Source organism: Mya arenaria, chromosome 10, assembly GCF_026914265.1.
Source record: "Mya arenaria isolate MELC-2E11 chromosome 10, ASM2691426v1".
NCBI lineage: Eukaryota > Metazoa > Mollusca > Bivalvia > Myida > Myidae > Mya > Mya arenaria.
Window position 1 is genome coordinate 21,774,816 of NC_069131.1, and position 26,677 is coordinate 21,801,492.

The 26,677-nt window shown below is 31.7% G+C and overlaps 1 protein-coding gene across 1 annotated transcript in view; it reads left to right on the forward strand.

The window, feature by feature from the left end:
• Window positions 1-26,093, forward strand: part of LOC128204451 (deleted in malignant brain tumors 1 protein-like) — a 44,161-nt gene extending 18,068 nt beyond the window's left edge. Inside the window, exons 12-17 of the mRNA XM_052905866.1 lie at window positions 286-453; window positions 11,593-11,760; window positions 19,005-19,181; window positions 19,666-19,833; window positions 22,751-22,882; window positions 23,371-26,093. Of these exons, the coding sequence (XP_052761826.1) occupies window positions 286-453; window positions 11,593-11,760; window positions 19,005-19,181; window positions 19,666-19,833; window positions 22,751-22,882; window positions 23,371-23,726 (1,169 nt within the window). The 3' untranslated portion in view covers window positions 23,727-26,093. The remainder of the gene's footprint in view (window positions 1-285; window positions 454-11,592; window positions 11,761-19,004; window positions 19,182-19,665; window positions 19,834-22,750; window positions 22,883-23,370) is intronic.
• Window positions 26,094-26,677: the final 584 nt, after the last annotated feature.

Sequence of the window (26,677 nt, forward strand, 5' to 3'; positions counted from 1 at the left end):
TTTGATATGAATATTTGGACAGCACTTAAATGTAATTTGTTCTCATAGAAGTTTAGATTGTGAATATAATTTGTTTTCTTTCATAAATAATAAAGGCAAATTAGACTTAGCTTACTGTTGCAAGAAATATTGTTTTTGTTAATTACATCATTATTGACTTGAATTGTTAATTTACTTGAATAAGATTATTTAAAGCATATTTAAATACATAATTTAAATCACAGGATTTAAGCTCATTATTAAGAAGATTTCCTATGTTTTCTTCAACATGCTTTTTATACACAGATTGTGGCACTGTACCAGCTGTTCCTAACAGCGCGTATACAGTCCAAACAAACACACTCCTCGGTGCACGTGTAACGTACTCGTGTAATTCTGGATATACGTCGTCGGGCGCAGTGACCATTGCATGTTTGACAAGCGGTTGGGCCACACGACCGGTCTGTTATCCAAGTAAGATACTCATAAATAGAATGATTAATCGTCATCTTCGTTTTTAGTCTCCACAAAGTAAAATCCGTCTGAAATTTGATTGTACATATGAATCTGTTAAATTCCATACTTAAATAGTTACAATTATAATAGTAGAAATCGTTTCTTGTTAAATGCTGCTAAAATAGTTGTTTTCTTTAGATATACATTGTATTTACTATGATTGTATATACTTTGGCTTAACATTTTCATTGTCAAAATAAGTTGAGAGTTATCATCCACAAATGTAATAAGCTGTACTCTCCAGACTAGTGAAAACAATCCACAAATTTCTCCAAGAAGCTTTGACACTACTATATATAACCTTTTATAACATTAAGCAGTTTTCATCGAAGACATTACTTATATAATTAGTACCAAATGTTAGGCCGAATAAGATTATCAAATGTTTTAGAACAATCAACAAATGAACAAATCAACTGTTCATTTATATTTAGGATATGATTTATCAAACTATGTAAAGCAAAAACGTAGATCTAATTTTTGAAAGATTCAACGTATACGTATGTTTCTGTTTTTTTTAGCCAATGTTATCAAACGTTCATTGATACACCTAGTAAATATTTTCCCTAATGTCCTCTAATATTCTGAATAGCTGACAAAGTCAAAGTCAAACACCGTTTATTCGCTCATACCATATACATGGCAAATGAGGTCATATACAAAACATATATACATACATGGCGGCAGATACATTGTAAATTTATATGATACCCAATACGAGTATCGGAGAGACATTCACATGAGGTCAGAAAACATTTAAGACAATTCTCAATGAATAAGGTTGTATCAATAGTAGAAATATTACCTTTGAATCACTAGTAAATAAGAAAAGGATTATCTTACAAGTGAAACGAAATACTGTAAAAGAAGAGAAAGTCATACAAACAATATATGAGAAAACCTATCCGAAACAAAATGATAGGAAGTCAAAGGGTTTTTTAATTCAATATTTTGTTTTTCTGACATGAGACATGTAATAATACATCACAGCTTGTTTCTAACTAACATCGTATTACGCCAATATGACAATTTTAATGTTTTACATAATTATAATAATTTAAACTACAGCACATGTCATACATATAACTACATATATTTACATATGTAATACATACATTCAAAAACTCAAAATAATGAATGGAAATTTTCAAGCAATTCACTATATATAACTATCAATTCACTATATTGCATATAGTTACTTAATTTTTGAAAGAATAATATTAACAAATCTATATAGATTTATTTGTGTTTGCTTACTGCCTGTATTCATTAGTTTTTCTAATTTAAATGTATCGGGATGTCTATAAAAGTAAGGTTTTTGAAACTGTTTTCTTTCATCGTTTAAGCATTGACATTCAAACAAATAATGAAATTCGTCCTTTTTAAAAATTCTATAAAATATACTGTTGCTTGCATTTTCCATATTCGACAACCAATCATTTAAAAATAAATCGGTTAGCTTTTGCTTTATATTGTTTTTTAACCACTTGTGATTTATTACTTCATGATTAAGCCATAGGTTATTCAGGCCACATTTGATGAAAATCGTTTTAATGAAATATATGTAGGGATATTTTTTCTTTGTTACTCTGTCATCTATTGGAAGTGCTAAGTTATATATAACTTTATATATCATTGATGAGAGTTTTTCTTGTGTATTATTGAATGGTGTTTGTAACCTTCCCCAAAAAACTATATTTCTTTCTTCTATTTCGATTGATAAAGGTTTCATGCCTGTTTCGCCATAGACCATGTAGTTTGGTGTTGATCGTTTTAATTTGAGAACATTTTTCAAGTATTTAAGTTGGACCCTCTCCAGTATGCTATTGTTACCAAATCCCCAAATTTCTGCACCATATAACAAAATAGGTTTAATTGTTTTACCAAAGAGTTCTATACGTAGGTCAACAGGTAATGATAGGCGATTTGAGTTTCTTATTAGACTATACAATGCACGTGTTGCCTGAGAAGCTATATGTTTTTGCAGCTAGCAAATGAACCGGTTCTACTAAAATAAATCCCGAGATACTTGTATTCGTTTACTACTTCTAAGTTGTTATTTTTGAATTTAAAATCATAGGGCCGTTGTCGACCTTTACCAAAAACAACTATATTTGATTTTGTGGTGTTGACTGTTAGTTTCCATAGATCACAATAATTGGAATATGTGTTAATAGCATTTTGTAGTCCTATTTCTGTCTCTAACATGATTATTGTGTCATCAGCGTATGATAAAATAAATAATTTAAGGAACGTATGCATATTGTCATTATGAGCAGGATCTTGAATATCAACACCGTCATTGATTATATTTTGGGTAAAATAGGAGTGCAAATCATTTAAAAACAGCGAAAAAGGAGCGGGGATAGATTTTCGCCTGGGCGGACGCCAATATTACTTTGAAAGAAGTTTGAATATTCTAAATCTTTCGTAACACACGATTTTATGTTGTTATATATGTTCTGTATAAGTTGCAGACATTTTCCATTAATAGTTGTCTTAATTAGTTTTTGCCATAAGCCTGTTCGCCATACAGTGTCAAATGTTTGCTTTAAGTCTATAAACGCACAAAATAGTTTCTTTTTTCGGTTATTCAAATACTGTATTAAATGGTTTAATATAAACACGTTGTCAGTTGTTGAATATCCTTTTCTGAAACCAGCTAGATTGTCATCAATAAGATTATTGGATTCAACGTATTTATCGAGGCGATTATTTATCATACAATAAACAATTTACCAAGGCAACTTAATAATGCAATTGGTCTATAATTTTCCGGACGGCTAGGATCACCTTTATTTTTATAGATAGGGTTAATAACACCGGTTGTCCAACACTGTGGGACAACTCCTTTGTCTAAGATTAAATTGAATAAAATTACATATATATCTTTGAACATATTAAACGTACTTTTTATATGCTCATTTTTAACGTGATCGATGCCACACGCCTTATTGTTTTTGAGTGTTTTTACTGCTTTTTCAATCTCTTCGGTTATTCTTGCATTAATTTCTTCGTTAATGTCATTATTGTGTTCGTTTTCTATATCAGCTATTTCTACATCTGGAGAAAAAATTACTTCTTTAAAGAAATTGTGCAAATCGTCTAAGCTAGCTTCATTTTTACTTATTTTTTATTACTTAAGCACTTCCAGTATTTACGCGGGTCTTTGATTTTTAAGTTCCGTAAGTTATTAATAATTTTGTTTTTATCTTTATTTTTGAATTTATTCATCGTTGATTTATATAATTTGCTTTTACATTTTAGATTGTCCTTATTCTGTATATTTTTACGAAATTTGTACATATTTTTAGCCCGGTGAAAGTCTCTGCGTTCTTGTTTACATTTTGTTCCGAACCATTTTGGCAAGATATTATGTTCATGATCTTTCAATTTATTACATTTACTGGAATTTGTAAGACCAAATGCACTTTCGCACGATTTTTTGAATACATTATTTAAGGAGTCGACAATGTTATCTGCTATTTCTTGAGTAAAAATATTTGATTCGGAGCATGTTTTGAGACGTTCGTGGATAGACGATACTTTTTGTTGATCAATACTTTCAATGAATCTATTACTTTTTGCATTATTCCATAAGATCACATAAGATCAGTTTATCTCCCTTGTTTAAAATGGTTTGCATGTTATCCTGCGTTTCGAAGTTGTATGTCAAACTGACAGAGTTGTGTGCATCGGATAAAATTGGGCAAAAAGCATTTACTTTAAGACAGTTTATATACTTAAATAAGCTTGATGTACATATAAAATAATCAACTGTACTAACGCCTTTACAGGTGGGGTTTCCTGTCATATCACCATGTGTTCGTCCATTCAAAATATAAAGATTATTTAGCTGAAGGAAATCGATAAGCCTACTTCCATAATTATTACTGGATTTGTCACTATTATTGCGTTTAATAAATACATTTTCCGGGTTTTCAAACTTACTAAGTTCACATAGAAACTCATCGTAAACTGCTTCAAAGTGTTGCCTTTCAGCAAATTCTTTATCTACAGTTAAATCATCAAAACACTTAGTTCTGGCATTAAAATCTCCGAACAAGCAAGTATACTTGTATTGGTGAGAAAGCGTCTCAAGATCGCTCTGTTAATTTGAAAAAGGGTCCTCTATTGAATATAACGAATTTTCAGGTGCTAAATATACTACACCGCATAAAATATCTGTATCTGTCTTTACTAGGTCTTTACTTATGGAAAACCATATTACTAACTTACTATCAGTGTTTAAAATCGTTATATATTTAGATATATCACTTTTAACTAAAAGCGATCATCAATGTGCGTTTCTTGGAGCCCAATAATATTGGTTTACTAAATCAATGAATTCGGGGCAATGCAGCTTAGATTTAAAACCGCATACATTTAGAGACAGAACATGTAAATTTCTTATAGTGGTGTTTGCATGTACGCTATTTATATCTATATTTTCACCAACACTTAAATATTCTGAGGAAGCACTGTAATTGTTAGCACTTTTATCAAACGGTAACCTATTTGTTGAAAGATTTTCAGTTTCATGCAACGTACGGTTTTTATACATGTTATAATCGACTAGAAAATTCGTATTATATTGATATCAATTAACACCCAGTTCGCTACTTAAACAACTAGTTTGTTTCATTTTCATAATACAATCAATCATTATTCATGTAAACATCAACTAGAAAATTCAAATTGTAGCGATTGACATATACATCGCTAAGCAGGTTATCCACCGTTATATAAGATAAACAAATATTACGCAAGTACCAATCAACTAAAAAAATCATGTTATATGGATTAACATACAATTCGTCAGCATTAGCACAATAACTTACACGATCAAAAGTATCATATTCATAGCAGTATTCCTTTTTAACAACAGCTGATTTTGATTGATACAATTTTGAATCAACCTGATTTTGTTCGTAATAATCGGATGCAATTTCAAAACTATTTTGAATTTCGGTATCGCTAGTAAGTGGAATACATTCAGAATTGTTAGGGTATGAATTGCGTGCAGGAAAATAATCCCCTACAGCTATACAGGCTTTACAATGGTTATATAAACCATCAGTGTTTGGATAAGGCCAATTATACACAAAATCGCTGTTGCTACTTAAGGGGTTATAGATCAACAATGACTCTCCTTGCCTGTCCTAGTTTCGGAGTCCGTCTACAGCGGGTTGAGGTTCGGCGGGGGGTCGACAACCAGTTCGATGGCGGCACTGTGGTCCACGTCGGTGATCTCTTCGGTCACTGTCGGGAGTGTAGGGGAGCCAGCGTCATCGATGCGTTTTGGGGCGGTTTCAAGCTCGAGGGGTGACACAGCCTTTCGTTTACTGTCAGTCAGTATGGTTCGGTTAGGGGTATCAGCGACGAGCGCTACAAAGCGATTCGGAGTTTCAAGCCCTGCTCGGTTGTCACATGGATGGTGGGTTTGGGACTGTGTTTTTTCCGAAAAGTAGTTCGGTGGGGTTGGCGACCTTGGTCTAATGTCCGGTCGTCGGGGCACCGTGTTGCTATAACGGAACGTCGGTGGGGGCCTCCCATCGGTATATGGCTAGAGTGCTGCCTGTGTGGTTGTCTAGGGGGAGGAGCCATTGACGGATGGGGTGCAGGGGGGCAATGCTGGCTGTGGTGATATCCGCCTTGATTCCACTCCGTGAACAGTTGCCGGGACGTTCCGTTGTGGTGAGCCTCAGACGTGGGTGGTCTGGTACCATCAAATTGGTTCCAAGGGCGGCTGAATGATTTCGTAGTAGGGTCATATAGAGAACCATTCACATAAAGCTTATCGCGCACTAATGACACTTGACAGACTACCATTCTTGTGAATAGGCATTAATCATCCATTACTCCAAAATTCAGGAATTCTAAACATTTATTAAACAACAAAGAAAATACCGGTGAAAATGTGCCATAGTTCGTAATGAAAAAAACTCATTTAAAACTATATCGGGCCCAGCACTTCGACGTAGATCTAACTCTTTTATATTTCTACTTATATCATCAACAGTGAATGGTGCATCTTACTCATTGAACATTATCATAATATTCACTATATTTTCATTAAAATATATACGTAAAGTAGGCTGTCGATTTTCAACCTCAGGATGGCGTAGCAAAGTTTCAACCATGCCATTAAAAAAAAAATACTGTACCTGTCCGGGAGTAAATAGATTTTTAGATTGTTTAAGATAAAAAAAATGTAGAAAAAAACAAATTAAAATTTTTGTCGTTTATTTTGCCATTCTATTTTCAAAAACAAAATGTTGATTTCAGAAATAGAAAGATTTATTTGAAAACATAACGAAAAGCACATCAGAATATATTAATTCCAAATCTTCCAATAATTCAAATAAACACCACCTGATAAATTTCATGAATATTTTGAAACCATCAGTACCAATACTTTTGATGGTTATGATGCAAGAAATTTGAGCTGTATTATCGACTGCAACCAAATGCTGTCTACACAGAATTGGATAAAGCAAAAACTATTCAATAATTAATAAATGATGTTAAAAACAGTTTAATGAATGTGGCAATGCGTTTATTGATGTTATTGAAACAGTAAATGCTTTTTTTGCATATTTGTGATCAGTTAAATGAAGCAGTGAATTCGTGTTACTTCCCTGAACAATGAGCGTAATGCATTATTATTCCCCTCAAAAAGAACATATGTTCAAAAGTTGATTCAAATAATTACAGGGGAAATGTTTTTGTTCATCGAAACAATTTATCACTTTTATGAATGAGCATGTTGAAAAGTGTTTAGAAGAACATTATTGAAGACACCAAAACCGATTTTGAAAAGGGCGTCTACAACTGATGCCGTATTTATGCTTTATTTTCTAATGCAAACATATATTGTATGAAAATAAAGGATACGCGATAGTTTATTTTTCATTATGGAAATGCATTATGTCCAAATATTAATACATGTGTTATACAAGGAAAAATACTTTTGGGCGTGATATGAATCAAAAGGTTAAATTTTGTTTGTTTGCAAAACCATTGCTCTGGAAGATAAGTTTTACCAGTCTTAAACAGTTTCTTCTATTAAACATAACAAAACAACGTTCCTCGTTTGTTAAAGATTTTTTTAAATAGTTAATTTAACTTAATTTTAGAACGTATTTTGTTTAACCTGTCCATCCTCTGATAGAATATAAATCTTACAACTTGTGATGTTGAGTGATTAGCTTAAAATGGTTTTGTTAGTAATTTAAAGGGCGATTGGGCATCTCATCATGCGCATGAGCATATGCATGAAGTCGCTGTGAGGCGGGAATGTTCCAAAATACCGACAACGTGCGTATGACGCCGTTTGACGGTAACGAGTTACACCATAAGCAACATGTTTTCACAATTTAGTATGTAAATTTAGTTATGTAAACAGTGTTGCGCAACGTTTGTGTTTGAGGATCACTTCTGTACTTTCTCAGAAAGACAAGTCTCTTAATCTTAGTATTAAGTTATTATCGTCAAAATGATATGGTTAAATGTTTTACTTACTTCAGAAATGTCTGCGGCTCAACGGAAGAGTAACACCGTCAGGTTCGCGCAGCGCTACTCGCAAACCAATCAACGAACTGTTATCATAGCGCATTTGGGAATGTTTTAGAACCTATGAAACAATGCAAATTGTTGGCAAATTTGTATACATATTCAAACTTTAGTCACAAGATGACTATTGTCTAGTATGACACTTTAAAGCATATCGTAATATCGATATATCACAATCACCATGAGCATATTTTAGCAGCCAAAGCCACAAAATATCATATTGAAATGTCCATGTTAATCCCTTTAAAGTTTCAACAGCATTTAGTGTGTGTTGATTTTGACCGGATGCGTAATACTTCCTTCGAAATGTTCAAGTTAATCCCTTTACATCATCCAGCGTAGGTTGCTTTTAACCGGGTGCATGGAACATGTTGCTTGTTGGGATGTTAATTTAAGGTTAGTAGTGTGTGTTTGACAAATCTAGTCATTCTGGTCTCACCTAGGAACAGTTAGTAATAATACCTCGTGTTTTTATCAGGATTGAAAAACAAGTTTATTTCAATTTTATATACCAAAAGCTATTAGTGAATTTCTTTATAGTCTTTTTATAATACACCATTTAATTGTATATAAATAAATTGAAAAATGGGTGTCGCCCACCTAAGATATATGTAAATGAACGCGTTTTCTAAAAATGTTTTCTAAATATCAGTGACGAAGATGCTGTTACTTAAAAATATACATTTAAAATATCTTTACTAACACTTTTTCAATTGAAAAAACGACTGCTAAAAAGCCGGGTTATCTATTTACTTTTTGTGAGGTTGGAGTCGGATAGATTAAAAAAATACTTGCCGATCAGATGTAATGTCATCCATGTGGAATATTCGATTTACTAGCTGATGATTTTGTTCCTAGAAATTGGAACTCTTTAATGAACTAAATGTTTGAATCCACGTTTAACTTTGTCCTCTAGTGGATTCTAATCGATCAAATATTAAGCTTGGGGGGAGGAGGAATAGGGAGAGGCTTTGCAGTCAGTTCTTTTAATGATTGTAAAGGTAAATAAATGATATCAATACGACACAGGCTTATATTTAACCATTCATTAATAGTTATAGGACATAGTGAAAAGTTGGTTCAATCACATAATTCAATAAAAGTAGGAGTAAACACATCATCGTTGAATTTCACGCGTCGATAACTTTCGCGTAAGTTGGTGATGAAAAGCTTATTAACGATTCCAAATCATTTAACTTGATAGCAGACTCGACTGTGAACGGTAGAGGCATAAATGAGAAAAATCGTTCGTTTGGACGCAATATTAACTGATAGAGGCCGTTAAACCTATCCGGTTGATACCAAATATGTCTTTGTTAGTGTGACCCACTCGTTAGTGATACGTTTCATCATCAACGAATCAGTAGTATGTAACCCTAATACTGTGCGGTAGAGTCTTTGTTTCTTGCTTAGTCATATTGTTCTTGGAGAAGGTCGACGAGAGAGTTGGCAGGGGGAAGTTAAAACTTTAGTTTTCATTACTATAATAGTTTGGATGAGATATTCATGATAGAGTAGATGAACCTAAACGTTAAAGAGCCTTGTCTGTCTGAGCTTGAAATGAAATGATCTTCAATGTTTGCCAATAGATCTCAGATTGGGAACGTTAACCACTAATGCGTTCTTTTAAAAGAACTCAAAAACAAAAACAAACGTTGCGTAATACTTCATAGACATGACTCAATTACTAAAACACGTTCCTAAGGGTATAACTTGTAATTGCCTTACACACGTCTTCTCCATATTTTGGAAAATTCCCGGCATATCTGCAGAATAAGTCTGTCACCCAATTGTCCCGTTTACTACTTATCTTTTGTATATAAATACGTTTCATTATTTGTAATGCATATTCACGTCGACATAATTTATTGAACAGAATCATTTCATATGGCTTACCATCAATGAATTACATCTTCATAAAAAAATTAAGACAATGGCACCAATTTAGTATTGGCAACAAGAACAACATTTTCAGTAACGACACACTGTAGTGTAAAACTGTTTGAATCGTTTTCCAAAACACCCTTTGTCTATATATAACTTAGTTGTTCATAACCACATCTTAATCACTTCATTCAAGAATGGCATCTGATAAAAGGAAACTAGTTTAAAGATATTTAAAATATTTATAAAATGATTGATATTTACATTTTATGAAGCGGTAAAGATATTTAATTTTGATACACATTTAAACTTATAAACATTGGACATGAATTCAGAACATAAATTTTATTTAATTCTCTTTTGTATATTTAACAGTTAACAAGTTATTTCATTCATTAATAATACTCAACAACACTATATGGACAAACAACAGGCAACGCTTACTTTTACAGAAAAAAAACCTAACTCATGCAATTAAAATTGATAGTTTACTAGGTCGATTGTATTTCAAATGAGACTTTTTATTGCCGTATGTTGTTTATAAAAAATACATTTATCAAGCATATCAATTTAAACAAATTAAAACAACACTTTTGTCGAGATGAAACCTGTTAGAGTCCGTTTAGGTATATGAAGCATAAGAACAAAGTAGCAATCGAAGTGCGATTTTTTGTAATATATTCGTTTCCACAGTAACCTGTTCTGTACCGGACGTAGAAGCCGCTTCCAAAGAATCGGGGGCAACGATTGCTTACAACTCTACCGTTACGTACACATGAGTAGCAGGCCACAACCATACTGATGGCAATTTAGTAAGGACATGTCAAACAGACGGCCATTTGGACGGTACTTCCCCAACTTGTACTCCAGGTATGAGGGCTACATATGTATGAACGATTCGTGTACTGGTTGTTTAAACCATTTCACATTCTAATCGATTGTAAATGCCCTGCTTTTAGTTTAAAATGTAAATAATTTAGACCTTCTTTCCAAACATTAACATGTTATTCAGTGTAGGCTTACTGCTCTTGCAGAATAATATATAGCAATGTGTAAACATTCGCATTCAGTATCTTATTTATTTGATCAGCCAAAGTACTTGGTAAAAATGATAACCTGTTCAAAATGCCCATTTGATAAGAATTGACCGTTCAAGATATTGCATAGGTTCAATTTAAATAGTGTTTCCGAGTACAGAGTAACTATCGTGGGCTTACCATTATCGATGGATAATTGAAAACCTAAATCCTAACAATCCCATTCAGTATTGTCTTTATATGGTAAGACAAATCATTTTGTTTCGTAAAGATACTGAACCTGTGAAAACGTCAATTTGGTAAAAACAAATGATCGCTCAAGGTTAATAACGAAATAAATTGGACACCATTTGAATTAAACCTTATTTTCTACCGGTAATTCACATGGTAAATACTATTTATATTAATACAAATATAATAAAGGTTAGTCAGAATGAGCTGACTTATTCACGAACTCGTATTTTCATCTCTTTTCTTCAAAATACACCGCAATTGTTACTATGCTATACGACAAATATTTGAAAAATGTTCAATTTATTGAAGGGATAAAGACTCATTGGTTAGAATATTTCCTTTTCTTCAAAACGTTTTTTATACACAGATTGTGGCACCATACCATTGGTGCCTAACAGCACATACACAACTCCCACAAACACACTCCTCGGTGCACATGTAACGTACTCGTGTAATTTTGGATTTTCGGCGAGGGATACAGAGACCATTGTTTGTTTGACAAACGGTTGGACCACACGACCAGTATGTCATCCAGGTGAGACGTGCATTCATATAACAAATAATCGTAAACTTCGTAATTAGTATTTCGAATTGTTTTTAGCAGTTGCAAAATACAACTCAGTGAACTTTTTTTCTCATCAAGGTTGTTTTTATCGTTATTGGCCCACGTTAATTATGAATTAACTAATGCAGCTTGTATTGACAGGAGCTCAAACAAATTTAATGTGAACGGATTGAATTTATGTAAAACCAACTGATATGTCGGCTATTAACCTGAAAAAACATGTTTATTGCAAAAATGAAAAAAAATATATTATAAAACCTTTAGAATTTTAGAAAGGTAGACCAAGATGACTCTCAATATATTTTTCTTCATAATCTTTCTATAAATTTAAAAAAACACCTATTTTTTTTACTAATATTTCAAAAACATTAGTACCAATCCTTTTGGTAATAATAATTATGATGCATTTTTTTTTAATTTTTAATGATATTGTGAAATGTTATCGAGCAAATATATTCTACCCAAAACTAGTGAAGCTTTATCTGATAAATAAATAATAAAAGCTGTTAATCATTTTTCAATATGATGAATGTGGCAACGACTATTTGTTCAATGAATTTGTTATTGAAACTATCGATATTTTTTCCTTATTAAGTTTGTGATCTGCTAAACTTAACGGTGAACTCGTGTTATTTCCCTGAATAATGGACTGAATGTATTAGAATTATTCCCCTCAAAAAACACATATTGATCATGGTATTTCAGATGGATTGCTTTAAGTTACAGCGTCATAGTCCGTGGTTCAGAAAACGCGTTTATGTATTTACTGTCCAGGGGGGCGATACCAAAAGTTCGGTTTAGTTCGATACAGTTAAATGGTGTTATAAAAAGTCGAAACGGGAATCAAAACACAACGAGATATTACTACTATACGTTCCTTGGTGATAACAGAATGACGACATTTGTTTAACACAGCCTTTTAAACCCAAATTTACATTTCAACAAGCAACGTGTTTCTTGCATCAGGTTTAAAATCAACATACGCTGGATATTTTAAAGGAATTACCTGAACATTTCAATGTGCTTTACGCAACCGGTCAAAAATCAACACACACAAGCCACTGTTGAGACTTTAAAGAAGATTCACTTGGACTTTTCAATTGGCCATTGTGTTGGTTTTGCTGCTGCAATACTTTCATGGTGATTGTGAAATACCGATATTAAGTCTTCAGGAAGCAAGAACCCCATGTGTGAACTTCACGCTGCTACTCTTTATTTGAACTCAAGAGAAAGTATGTTAAATTATCGTTTAGCTCTAAATGTTTAGTTTAAAAGCCTTGCCGTTCTTGGATTGAAAGAAAATGGTCCTCAACGTTCTCCGAATAGGAACGTTAGCAAAAGTGCGTTCTTTTACAACTGCTCGAAAAACAACAACAAACGTTACATAATAATGACTTTATGGTGGAAACAGGGTGTAGCTCGTAAATGTCTAACACACGTTTTCTTCATATTTTGGAAAATTCCCGCTATAATGCACGTTGACATGATTTATTGTAAACATATGTGTTTTTGACGATGTACATTGTACACGTCATAAATCATCTACCCTAACTGTCAACCATCAATCAATCAATCCCATTCACCCATCCACCGATCCGTCAATGTTTTGGGTAACCCATTGATTTACTGGCGTCACCCGGCGTGTTATAATTAAAACTGACGGTTCTGGCGACGGATACCACCGAACAGCCCCCGATTTAATTCCAATTTAAGTGTGTCATTAAGAAAAAGTTCGAGTTTTGAGACAATGTATAAATAGGTAATTTATCGAAAAGGTAGTGTTTTTCCCAATCAAAGTTTGCCTTTCATAATATAAAACAAAAACCAGATAAAACAATTAGCAAGCGTTTGATTGACATTTACAATATAGGTCGCGGAATGTACGTTTACCTGCAAATACAATTAATTTTGATACACATTTCAATTAATACACTTTAAAAGTAAATTAAGAACATCAATTTTAAAACATTATCTTTGTAAATTTTACTCTTAACAAGTACTTTCATGCAAAAATTATATTATATTTTATATAACATCAGCGAATAAAAGTTCTTCAGGCGGCTCTTACTTTTACTGAAAGAAAAAGTAATGCAATTGTAATTGAATGTTTTCTAGCTTGATTGCATTAAATTCTCGTTTTGTGCTAATGCAAAAACATAAATCAATCAAACAATTTTTGTCAAGATGCAATCTGTTAAAGTCCGTTTAAGTATTTGAAGCATAAATTCAAATATGCAATCGAAGAGCTAATGTCTGGCATATATTCGTTATCACAGTAGCCTTTAACCGGACGTAGAAGCCGCTTCAAAAGACTGGGAAACGATTTCTTACAACACCACCGTTACGAACATATGTGTAGGAGGTCACATTCATATTTGTGGCAGCTAATCGATTTTACATTCACAAAACACTGATTTCAGTTTAAACCTTCTTTCCCTACATTAACATGTTATTCACTGTAGGCCTACTGCTTTCGTAGAAAAATTTATAGCAAACCAAAGTCTAATTATTCTCATTAAATATTTTATTTATATGATCAGCAAAATAATTTTGTTTTGTAAAAAGGTGAACACGTACAAATTGTCCTTTTGGTAAAAATGCACCGCACATGATTTAAAACGGGTTTCTTGGACATCAGTTGAATTAAATATTCATATATGTCGTTGTTAATATGATAAATATTATTTGTGTTAATACATCAATAATAAAGGTTAATCAGTTTAAGCTTAATTATAAACAAAATTGTTATTGTGCAACATTAAAATACATATCGTTAATATGCTTTATAAGAATATTTGAAACAATACGTGTAACATATTCGTGTAAATCTGGATATACGATGTCGGGTGCAGAGACCATTGTATGTTTGACAAGCGGTTGGGACACACCGCCAGTCTGTCATCCAGGTATAATGTAAAAAAACTTTTATTGTTGGTGATTTTTGAAACATGCTGTTTGTGGTGGTCAGCTTGTGTATGCTTTCTAACATATACTTCGTTTTCATTTTAGTAATGTTTAATTTTTATGATAAATACTTTTTCTAGCTAACATAATATTCCATTTTAATGCGTCTTTTCCTTCTTTTGTAATTTATGAATTTATTAGGCGTTGTTTGTATTTTCTATAATGAAGATACTTTTAAATTTAAAGAGATAAACATAATTAAACGGCAAATTTCCTTCTAATCGCTGAATAATTATTTAATATCGTTTTCCTTATGTTAATTTTATCAAAGTCCAAATTATTGAATTCCAGTCCAAATTGTGTAATAGTACTATGCTTACATTATGTTTTGTCTTTGCAATTTCTGTTTTAGAGGGTGAATTAATCATCATTTTTAACCTACCTTATGGATAGAACCGTCTGCTCGTTGAATATTCGTGGTTTGTCAAACAAAATCAAACGAAATCAAATCTGTTCATGGCTGAAAGATAACAAATTTTCTATTTGTCTATTGCAAGAAACACATGTTTCAAAATGGAATATTGGACAATGTAAAGATGATTGGGGTGGAGAAGGTGTTGCAATATTAATTAATCCTAACTGTCCTGTAGAAATAAAAAATGTTCATGAAATAAAAATAGGTAGAATATTCGGTTTAGAATTAAACATAGAAAACAAAGAGTTACTTATTATTAACCTTTACGGGCCAAACCAAGACGAACCTCCCTTTTTTGAAACATTAGAAAATTTCATAAATGAATATAGTGATCGAAACATAATTGTTGGAGGAGATTTTAACACCTTTTTAGATAGAAGTTTAGATAAGAAAAATGGTAATGTTGAATTACATAAGCGATCGAGACAAACTCTATTAAACATTATCACTTCCTGTAACCTTTTTGATGTTTGGCGTGAACAACACCAACATAAAAAACAATTTACTTGGCATTCAAACACTAAACCTATCACCCATAGCCGATTGAACTATTTTTAGTTTCAAATTACATGCGAAATGTATGTATAAGTAGCAAAATTGTCCACGGATTTAAAACCGATCATTGTTAAGTATATATATATATAAATCCGAAAACAAAAGGGGTCTAGGATATTTTAAAATAAATAATAGTATACTATAAATTAGCGAATACCAACAGCTTATAAAAGATACAATAATAAACACTGCTAAAATCAATAAAGAAACAAACCCCATAACATTTTGAGAGATATTAAAAGGAAACACAAGAAACTCAACAATAAGTTTTTCATTGAATTTAAAGTGAAAAACAAACGAGAAAGAGAAAAACATAATAAACGATATATCTAATTTAGAGCAAAAGCTAAACAATACAGAGAGTGAAAGTAACCAAATAATAGAAGCAATTTCAAAACGAACAAAAGGGCGAACTGGACGAGATACTCACTAAAAGAATAAATGGAATTATTTTGCAGGCAAAAGCTCGACACGTTGAAAATAATGAGAAAAACTGTAAATACTTTGCAAACTTTTAAAAAAGCCATGCAGAAATGAAAACAATATACACTTTGAAAGTTGAAAATAAAATTATTCGTAAACCTTCAGAAATACTGAATGCTCAACGGACATTCTACAAGAAATAATACACATTACATGATATTGATTTAAATAACAAAAGTGAGTTTTTCTCAACACCAATTGCCAAACTAAATTATAAAGATAAAGCTAGCTGCGAAGGTATTTTAACAGAATACGAATGCAGACAAGCGTTAAAAGAGATAAAAAAACAAACAAACAAAAACAGGGTCTGATGGTTTCACTGCCGAGTTTTATAAGATATTTTGGAACGATATAAAAATATTCTTTGTCAATGTTTTACAGAAGGTAATTTATCTCCTCTTATGAAACAAGGTTTAATTTCTTTAATTCCAAAACAAGGCAGAGATTTAGAAGTCATCTCAAACAGGAGACCAATAAGTTTACTTAATGTAGACTATAAAATAGCAACAAAATCCATTTCAAATAGAATGAAAAGATTTTTAAAGAAAATTGTAAGCCCTTTTCAAACAGGTTTTGTTTATAAAAGATACATTGGCGAAAACATACGACTTATAGATGAAAGTATTAACTATTTTAATACTACAATTAAGCCTGGGTTGATATTTTTTGCCGATTTTGAAAAAGCTTATGATACTTTTAACCACGAATTTATACTAAAATGTCTAGAACATTTAAATTTTGGTGAAAGCTTAACTGGGTCAAACTCTTCTATAATGATATCAATAATGTTATAATACATAATGGTTTTTTCTCTGAAGAATTTCAAATTGGGCGAGGCGTCAGACAAGGCTGTCCCCTATCTTCTTCTATATTCATCATTTGTATTGAACTACTAATCTAATACAATACAGAAAAATAAACTAGTTAAAGGGATACAACTTTATAACAATGAAATAAAACAATCTCTTTTTTCTGACGATGCTACATATATTAATGATGGATCCAAACCATCTTTCGAAACTTTGATAAAAACAATAGATAACTTTGGAAAAATATCTGGCCTTAAATTAAATTCAACAAAATCTACAATCTTAAGAGTAGGGAGTATAAAATCATTACACATTGCATACTTAGATGGTTATCAATTTCAAAACGACAGTCAAGAAGCCAAAACACTTGGAATCGTTTTTAACAAGAGCAATAGCAATATGATTCAAATTAATCTTGTTCCAAAGCTACAAAGTTTCAAGAATTGTGTCAAAAGTGGGCAACACAGAAAACTGACGCTTATAGGAAAAAGTTACAGTAGTTAAAACATTAGCGCTTCCAAAACTTATCAATCCCATGACAGTTCTACCTTCACCACCTAAATACATCCTTGATGACATTAACACGTCAATTTTTAAGTTCATTTGGAAAAATAAACCCGATAAGATAAAAAGGAAAGTACAAATGTAAAGTAATAAATATCTATATGTTAAATAAATCGATCAAAGCGTCATGGGTGAAGAGACAACGGGATGAAACAAATAGGCATCAATGCAAAACTTTTAATAATGACGCTTTACATTTTGGAGGCAGTTTGGTTTTCGAAAGTAATCTCGACGAAGAAACAATAAACATCATTGCACATAAATAAAAACTTTAAGCTGAAGTACTTTTATGGTCTGAAATAAGCAAATATATTGAAAATAATAGTTCAAGTAAAATAATATTATGGAATTAGTCCGACATAAAGGTAAATGAACAAAGTGTATACAATGATAAATGGTATGAAAAGGGTATCAAATTTGTCCAACATATCTTTGATTACAGATAAAAGGAATTCTATGCATTTGACGAGATAAAACATCTTTATACCATAAGCAATTCTGATTTCCTCAAGTATTACCAGCTAACGTCTAGTATACCGAGTAAGATAAAACATAAATTGAAAGAGGAATCAGTTGTAAATCATGACATAGTCTCACTTGTTCAAGGTTGAAAAATACTAAGCAAAAACCGAATAAAATCTGTATACAATAAAAATAAAAACCCTTAAAGCAAACCATGGTAAAAAAGATAAATGGAATCAAATTCTACGAGTAGATTTCGAGACAAATATGTGCAATAAAATATTTACATTGCCATTAATATGCACCATTGATACAACAATAAGAACCTTCCAGTACAAATACATTAATAGACTTATACCAACAAACAGATACCTATGTCAATGCAAGCTCACAAACTCCAGTTTATGCCAATTCTGTTCAGAATATATAGAGACAATGTAACAACTTTTTTGGGAATGTAGACTTGTACAAAATTTGTAGAACTATCTTAATAACCTATTCTTATCAATAAATATCCCAATTCGTCTAAATATTAAAGACATAAGTTTTGGATTTTTTCAAAAATCGAATTTTAGTCGTCTCATTAATTTCTTGATTGTGTTGTTCGAATAATATTTTATATACTTTATGAAGCTTAGAGATATTACTCCAACTTTTACAGCTAACAAAAACTACATAGGTTTGCGATACAAAATCGAACATGAAATTACATTCATGAATGACAGTATTAAAAGAAAAAAATACTTTTAAGCAAAAATCGTCATCTTCGTAATTAGTATTCGAATTGTTTCAGAAATTGCAACGTTAGGTTTGACTTTCTCCACATCATTATATCCGTCTGAAATTCGATTGGACTGATGCATTCCACTTTTTTTAACAATAGTTAAAATTTCTGGATATAACCTGCTTAAATTTTATATCTAAATACCAAAATGTTTGTTGTTATATATTTGTTACCGTAGTAATCTGCTCTGTACCGGACGTAACAGACGCTTCCAAAGGTTCGGGAGCAACAATTATTTACAACACGACCGTAACATACACATGCACTGGAGGCCACATCCATACTGATGGCAATTTAGTTCGGACATGTCAAACTGACGGCCAATTGGACGGTAATTCCCCAACTTGTACTCGAGGTATGTGGGCTCTGTGTATAAATATTAGGCTACTGGCTTGTGAAATCAACTTTTTCATTTACTTTTTGCATGCACAGAACACTGAGTTCAGTGTAAACATGAAACACCACAGCTCTTAAAACATAAAGGTCCAATAATGACCGTGTTCAATGAACTTACATATTATTTATCGCTGGCCCATCATTTTCGTTAAATAAATGCTTACCAAATTTATTCATTAGTTAAAACAAATCATTTTATTTCGTGAAAGTACTGAACCCGTTCAAAATGTCCATTCAATAATAATGAAAAGCTCAAGGTTTGAAACGAATTAATTGGAAATCATTTGAATATAATTTTATTCTCATCATAGCTTAGATTGTGAATAGTATTTATTTTATTTCATCAATAATAAAGGTTTATTAGAAACATATATAATTTCAATCATTTGATATAATCTCAATATATATATTTTTCTTTTTTCAATAACGTTTTTTATACACAGATTGTGGCACTGTACCAGCGGTGCCTTACAGCACCTATACAACCCCCACAAACACACTCCTCGGTGCACTTGTAACATACTCGTGTAATTCTGGATATAAGTCGTCGGGTGTAGAGACCATTGTATGCTTTACAAGCGGTTGGGCTACACGACCAGTCTGTCATCCAGGTACGATGCGAAAGAAATAGCAATTCATTATTATTTTTGTATTTAGTGTATCGATTTGTTTCAGGAATAACAACGTGTAGTTCGATTGTCACTACAATACAAAATTCGTCTGAAAATTGATCGTATATATTTTTTTAAGTTCATACATAAATAGTTTCAAATATAATAGATGTAACAGTTTCTAGCTATATGCAGCTAAAATGTTTTGCCTTCTACAGGCACACACTGCATTTACTGAGATATATATTTTTCATTTACTCATTTGGCTTTATATTTTCATTTTCAAAATAAAATAAGTTAGAATATATTGTTCACTTATTTTATAAGTTGTACTCACCAGACTTGTGTTTAATTCTGATAATACCTAATCGTCATCTAAACGGAATTTAAATAACTTCAAGACGACGTAAAAGTAGGCTGTTAAATTTCGATCTCAAGATTGCGTCGCAAAATGTTTTAATAGTGAATGTTAAAAATCAGATACATTCATATCATACATATGACATTGATATTTTTGAATTAACATCCATCTGTCGATATGTTTAATGGTTTATTTAGTACGTTGAAATAAATGTTGATAAATACTGAATATTAGTGAAGTTCAGTTAACATAAACTGTTTCAACCAACCAGTAAAACCCATCTTTCCGCCGGGCGTTCCAAGACGGTAAATCCAACATGTATCCATACAACGATATATAATACTTATGTGGTGACCATATTGTCTTGCCACTGACAACATGTATAAACAGTAGTATATCTACAAAGATCGTTTCAGATACGTTAAGCGAAGAATGTGTTTTACTTATCTATAACTCGGATAGAGAAAACCAGAATAATCATGAATCCATCTCGTTCCCGCGACAATAAAAACACATATAATTCCTCGACTGAAAATAATTTTGACAAGTATTAATATATTACAAAAACAAAACTGACAAAACCATTATTGTCAAAATGCACTTTGAGACTAATTAATGATTGGCTGAACGCATTTTTACATTATGGAAGCTTATTTCCTGATTTAAGAAAAGGGTCTTTCATCCATTTGATCATGATATTCTACTTCATAAGCTGGCAATATATCTCTTTTTGAAAATTGCAATTATGGATATCGTTCCATTGAAAAGGACAACAAAAAATGAAAAAATAAACATTCAATCTTCAAATTGGACTACTAAAACGCAACAAAGAAAGAGAAACCAGCAAAATAAATTAAACAACAACACAATTTACATACTTAAAGTTTCAAAAAATAATTTGGAATGAGTAATGCTCAAATGCTTAAATTAAACTATATACAATAAAGAATAATTTCTAACTTTAAAATTCACAAATAACTTGACTGATGTTGGTAATTCAATGGCCGCATAATGAAAGCTACAACAAACAAATGAATTACATTAATAAACAATGAAGTACTAAATATAAAATACATATCCAATCAAGTCAAGTGCCACGGGGCTCCATACTGGGTCGTTTGGTATTTTGTAAATCAAATATAATATGAATTAGTTGAAGCCTTCAATTACACAAAGTTTCCTTTCAAAGCCTAATTTCAAACTAGCTTTTCTAAAGAATTTACTTATCTTCTGATTGAGTGTATTGAGTGTTATTTTACCATTCATATATATTATTCGGTAAGGGCAAACAAGAGGCATACACACATAAGAAAAAGAACACTACATTGTAAAAGAGTTGGCAAAAGTATTTAAAAAGACAATTAAAATTCTGGTTCGACTTAAATTGATGACTTTTGAAAATCGAATCAAATATCACACCCAAATTAGATTTTAAACACAACACATGAAACGCTCATTCATTTATAATAGCAGATTCTTTGGTAAGGAACAAGTTACCTGCAAATTTGCAATCTGCTTTAACGGTACAATCTTTAAAATCAAAATGCAAGACATATGTTCTTAACACACAATCTGTTTAATTATAAAAGTTCAGACAATAATGACAGGCACTAAAATATCATCATGCCTATGGCGGTTAATTCGGCTATTTGCATGTTTGTTGAATTGATTCTGGTATGACTGTTTTTTTTATTTAAATAGGAACTTCTATATATTATTTTATTTCTCGTGAGCTACACTTTTAATCGCAACAGAAGAAGAGAAACGAAACCAGCAACACATTTGAAACAACAACTTTTATATACAGTTTTACAAATGTAATTTCAAATAAGTATTGTTGAAATTAAATACTTGAGATATAGAATAATGTCCAGAAGATATAATATCTTCAGTGATCCCGGTATTTTTGAATGTCCACAAAATTTATCCCGCATGAAATAATCTACAGACTATTTGAGCACTAATTTAATTCAAAAAACACTTATTCACACTAACGGTTGAAATGTAATCCTCAGAAAATAATTAATTTTAATCAAAGTTTTTACAACAAAGATTCATAAAAACTTGTTAACATTTTACAGAAACTTTAACAAAAATAACAATTATCAGAATATTGCCCTTTGATACAAAATGAAAATGTTACCGTACAATCTGCATCCTTTAACACCCATCAACATTCCCTAAACAATTATAAATATCATGCTTATTTTAAAACATATATACATTCAGTAAACAGAACATTCTGGTACATATTAGACAAATCTTGACAACGTGCTCTGTCCAAAAAAATATCATAGGGGAGTAAATAGAAAGATGATTTGAATCTTGGTCACCATGCATATAAAACTCGATTAGTAAATAATAAAGTACTGAATTTAAAATGGGAATACAATCGGTACATGTTATTTACCAAACTAGCCCTGAATAAAAACACAATCATTTATACTTAATTGATTTGCTATTATTAAATGACAATTGTTAGCAGCAAAATACATGTGTTTACAAATTTGCAATAAGAATGTATGTAATAAAGAATTACTTGTAAAACTGTTTCAGATGTAGGCTATGACTGTACGGATACTACCTGTACTGACCCCAATGCTGTTTGCGATGATGCCACTCTACTGTGTTCGTGTCCTACTGGGTACTTTGATAGTAACGGAGCTGCTCTTGGTGGGACGTGTGAATGTACGTGTTGTTGCATTGCATGGAGACTATTTAAAGATTAATTTTTATGCGAAAAGCAACAGAAACAAGCTCAGTAGCAAAAATTTTAAACCGGTTTAATGGCACTGGGTAAACGCCAATGACATAGAACATAAAATCACAAACAAGAAACAAGGAAACTCATTTATTTTATGTTCAATTTGCATTTCATTATTAAGTCTTTGGAATTATTTTGTACAGGGAACAAAGAAAGATAACTTTACTATTTCTTCAACATTTTCAATAAAACAACCCAGTCTACGCCGCTTACGGATTCCCACCTTTGGTATATTACCAGAGTTCTATTGAGAGTTTTGTTTCTCTAAACACTTCGATAAACCGCTTAACAAACCCGCCGCATTTTAACACGATAATTGACGTGATGCAGGAGGTAATAAAAGCCTCCTATCAAAATAACCACTATATATCTGTGCGTTTCTATGCAAAAATTTGTTTTGATAATATTTCAGTCAAATCTACTGAGGTATCTTTGGTGTTAATAGCTGTTCCGATTGCATCTGTGGTGGTTTTGATTCTGGCTGTGACCACCGCTTGCTTCATCAAGCAACGAAGAAATAGACTGGAAGCTAACCAAGGAAATAGTTACACCAGAATCTCGGAAAGAAATGCCATAAGTCTGCAAACGATCGACAATCCAGCTTATGTTTACACTGAAGGTACGCCGGTTGCCCATGTTCCACAAACCAACATTGACGCGGCTATTATCGCTCAAAACTATACCGATGAACATGACTACGATACATTTCAAGACCTAATCTACGAGAACACAGAAACCAATGGTGAAGCAATCTACGAGAACGCATAAACTAATGATGAAGCATGTTACGAGAACATAGAAACAAACGTTGAAGCATGTCATATTTATGACGCGATTTGATTTCGTTCTGGTTAAATTTTAAATCGATTTTTAATGGGGGTCAATGTGTAAATATATTTTGCAATGATTATTTTATTTTATTTTCATTATTGTTCATAATCATTATAAGTTTCACATTGAATGACCATACATATTATTTTATGGAGACTTTAAAATTATGTTCAAATAGTATGTTCTTTATAACTGTTTTACCCTCAAAGCTTGAACCAATATTTTATTTGCAGTTTTTAAAGTTCACTCTTCTCTTGTATATGTTCAGTTCGTGAGATAGAGAAATGCTTTGTAAAGATTAAGAGTATCTGCACATCGCTTAGATGTAAAATCCTCTAGAAGGCACAAACCAGAATCAACACCACATTGTTATAGAAAATGTATTTCAGTTAATGAACTTGATGATGATATTCATTTTGTATTATAATGTGAATTATATGAAGAGTTGAGAAATATATAAAAATATTATTATACTTGTCCAAGTTTATTTCAACTGATTGAAATATACTAACTAGAAAATGTCAGTTTTAATAGAAATATTGTTGTTTATGTGCAAAAAGCAATCATATGGAGGTAATTTATCATGTATTACTAACCCTAAAGGATTGGTGTGATGTTTGGGCTTCGTGATTTGCTTATGCGATTTATATTGTTGCTAGAATTTATCTTGGAATATATTTTAATGCGATTTATATTTTTGCTAGAATTTATCTTGGAATATGTTTTTATGCGAAATATTTTGTTGCTATGATATATCTTGGAATATATGTTCATGTGATTTATACTGTATACTCTATTCCTATATCTTGGAATATGTTTGTCATCAGCTCAAATTTACTCTGAACTCCTTAATTGAGGAGATTTTACACCCCAAAGTAAAAACATTATCATAGCATTTAATTTGAATGTTATATAACTTTACTACTAATAATAAAATTGCGTAATTTTCGAAGGATATCTTGTTCCTGGTTTAAATAAAAATTGGATTAATTTTATTAAAAGCATTGATAAAAAATGACCTACAAATTGATAAACAAATGCCGATTTGCTTACTGCACAACTTGTGAAACGCAAAGCGCAAGAGACTTCAGTTTAGAGCTACATCTATAATGGTTTGTACGTTAGTTTAAAGCTACTATGGCTATTGCCAGTATCTAGCTACGAGACTATTGCCTTTATCTCGCTTATGTGACAATAACCAGTTTATATTAGCTGTGACTATGCCTGTATCTCGCTTATGTGACAATAACCAGTTTATATTAGCTGTGACTATTGCCTGTATCTCGCTACTGTGACAATAACCAGTTTATATTTGCTGTGACTTTTGCCTGTATCTCGCTTATGTGACAATAACCAGTTTATATTAGCTGTGACTATTGCCTGTATCTCGCTACTGTGACAATAACCAGTTTATATTTGCTGTGACTATTGCCTGTATCTCGCTACTGTGACAATAACCAGTTTATATTTGCTGTGACTATTGCCTGTATCTGGCTGCTGTGACAATTACCAGTTTTATTAACTGTGACTATTGCCAGTTTCTCGATACTGTGACTTTTGCCAAATATATTTTCTGTTACTTTTGCCAGTATCTTGCTGCTGTGACCAGTTTATATATACTTTGACTATTGCCCGTTTATGGATACTAGGACAATTGCCAGTACGATATTATGTGACTATTGTCAGTATCTCGCTACTGTGCCTATTGCAAGTATCTAACTACTATGACTGTATATCGCTTTTTAGGCTATTGCCAGTTTATTACTACTGTAACCATTGTCAGTTTATCACTACAGTGACTATTGCTAGTATCTCGCTACTGTGACTATTGCGAGGGGAGGCTGACCACGGAAATACTTACATAAATGAACAAATACCGATAAAAATGAATACGAGACACTACAACACTCTCTAGAACACAGAAACTAACGGTGAACAATGTAGTGTTTACGACAAGATTTGATTTCGTTGACCTTAAAATGTAAATCGAATTTTTATGGAGGACAGTATGTATGAATAAATTGGCTACGATAATGTCATTTTATTTTCATAATTGTTTGTAGTTAAAATTCGTTTCACATTTGATTGCTTTACATTGGTATATAAATTTGTTGTTTTTTGGCTGTGTGATTTGTTTATGCGATTTATATTGTACATTGATAATATTTTGGATGTGTGTCACCATTAAATGTTTACTCATGGGCATTTCGCCTTGATAATTGTTTTAATAAACTGTGGACCCTTTTATTGAGAAGAAAATACGCCCGAAAAAAACAGCGTGAACGAATTTGCCAAAGCTTTTCATTTGAAAACGTTTTACTCTCATAAAAAATCCGAAGCGTTCAACTTTTATGTGTTAAAATTTTAACAAAAGAGAAAAACATGATAATGCATTAGTAAAAATGTTTTTTGCATTAACTTAAATTGTTCACCTTAAAACTTGTATTAACGTTTAATACTCAACCATTCCTTGTGCTTTTGCAAAATAATTATGAAACTTTTTTTTAACAATTTTCTATTTCTTCTCAAGTTATACATGTTCATGTTGCTAATAGTGCAATTCTTAACCTTTTTTATGTTCTGCTATGCAATTTTCGCTTTTTAATATATATATATATATATATATATATATATATTAAACATGTTTTGAAGAGTTACATGTTTTGAAGAGTTTATTTCTTTAGTATTAAGATTATGCATTCCAAAATACATATGAGGAGACATAAAATGTTCAGACAACCGAATCTCTTTCAATAAAGCTACTAAATTGTATTAAATACACCTTGGTTCAAATTTACACAATAATTCTTTAGCATTAAGTTACTACTTTACTGTTTTTGAAATACCGTTTATCCATTGTTCATTTGGTATTTATTAAATCTGCTTTT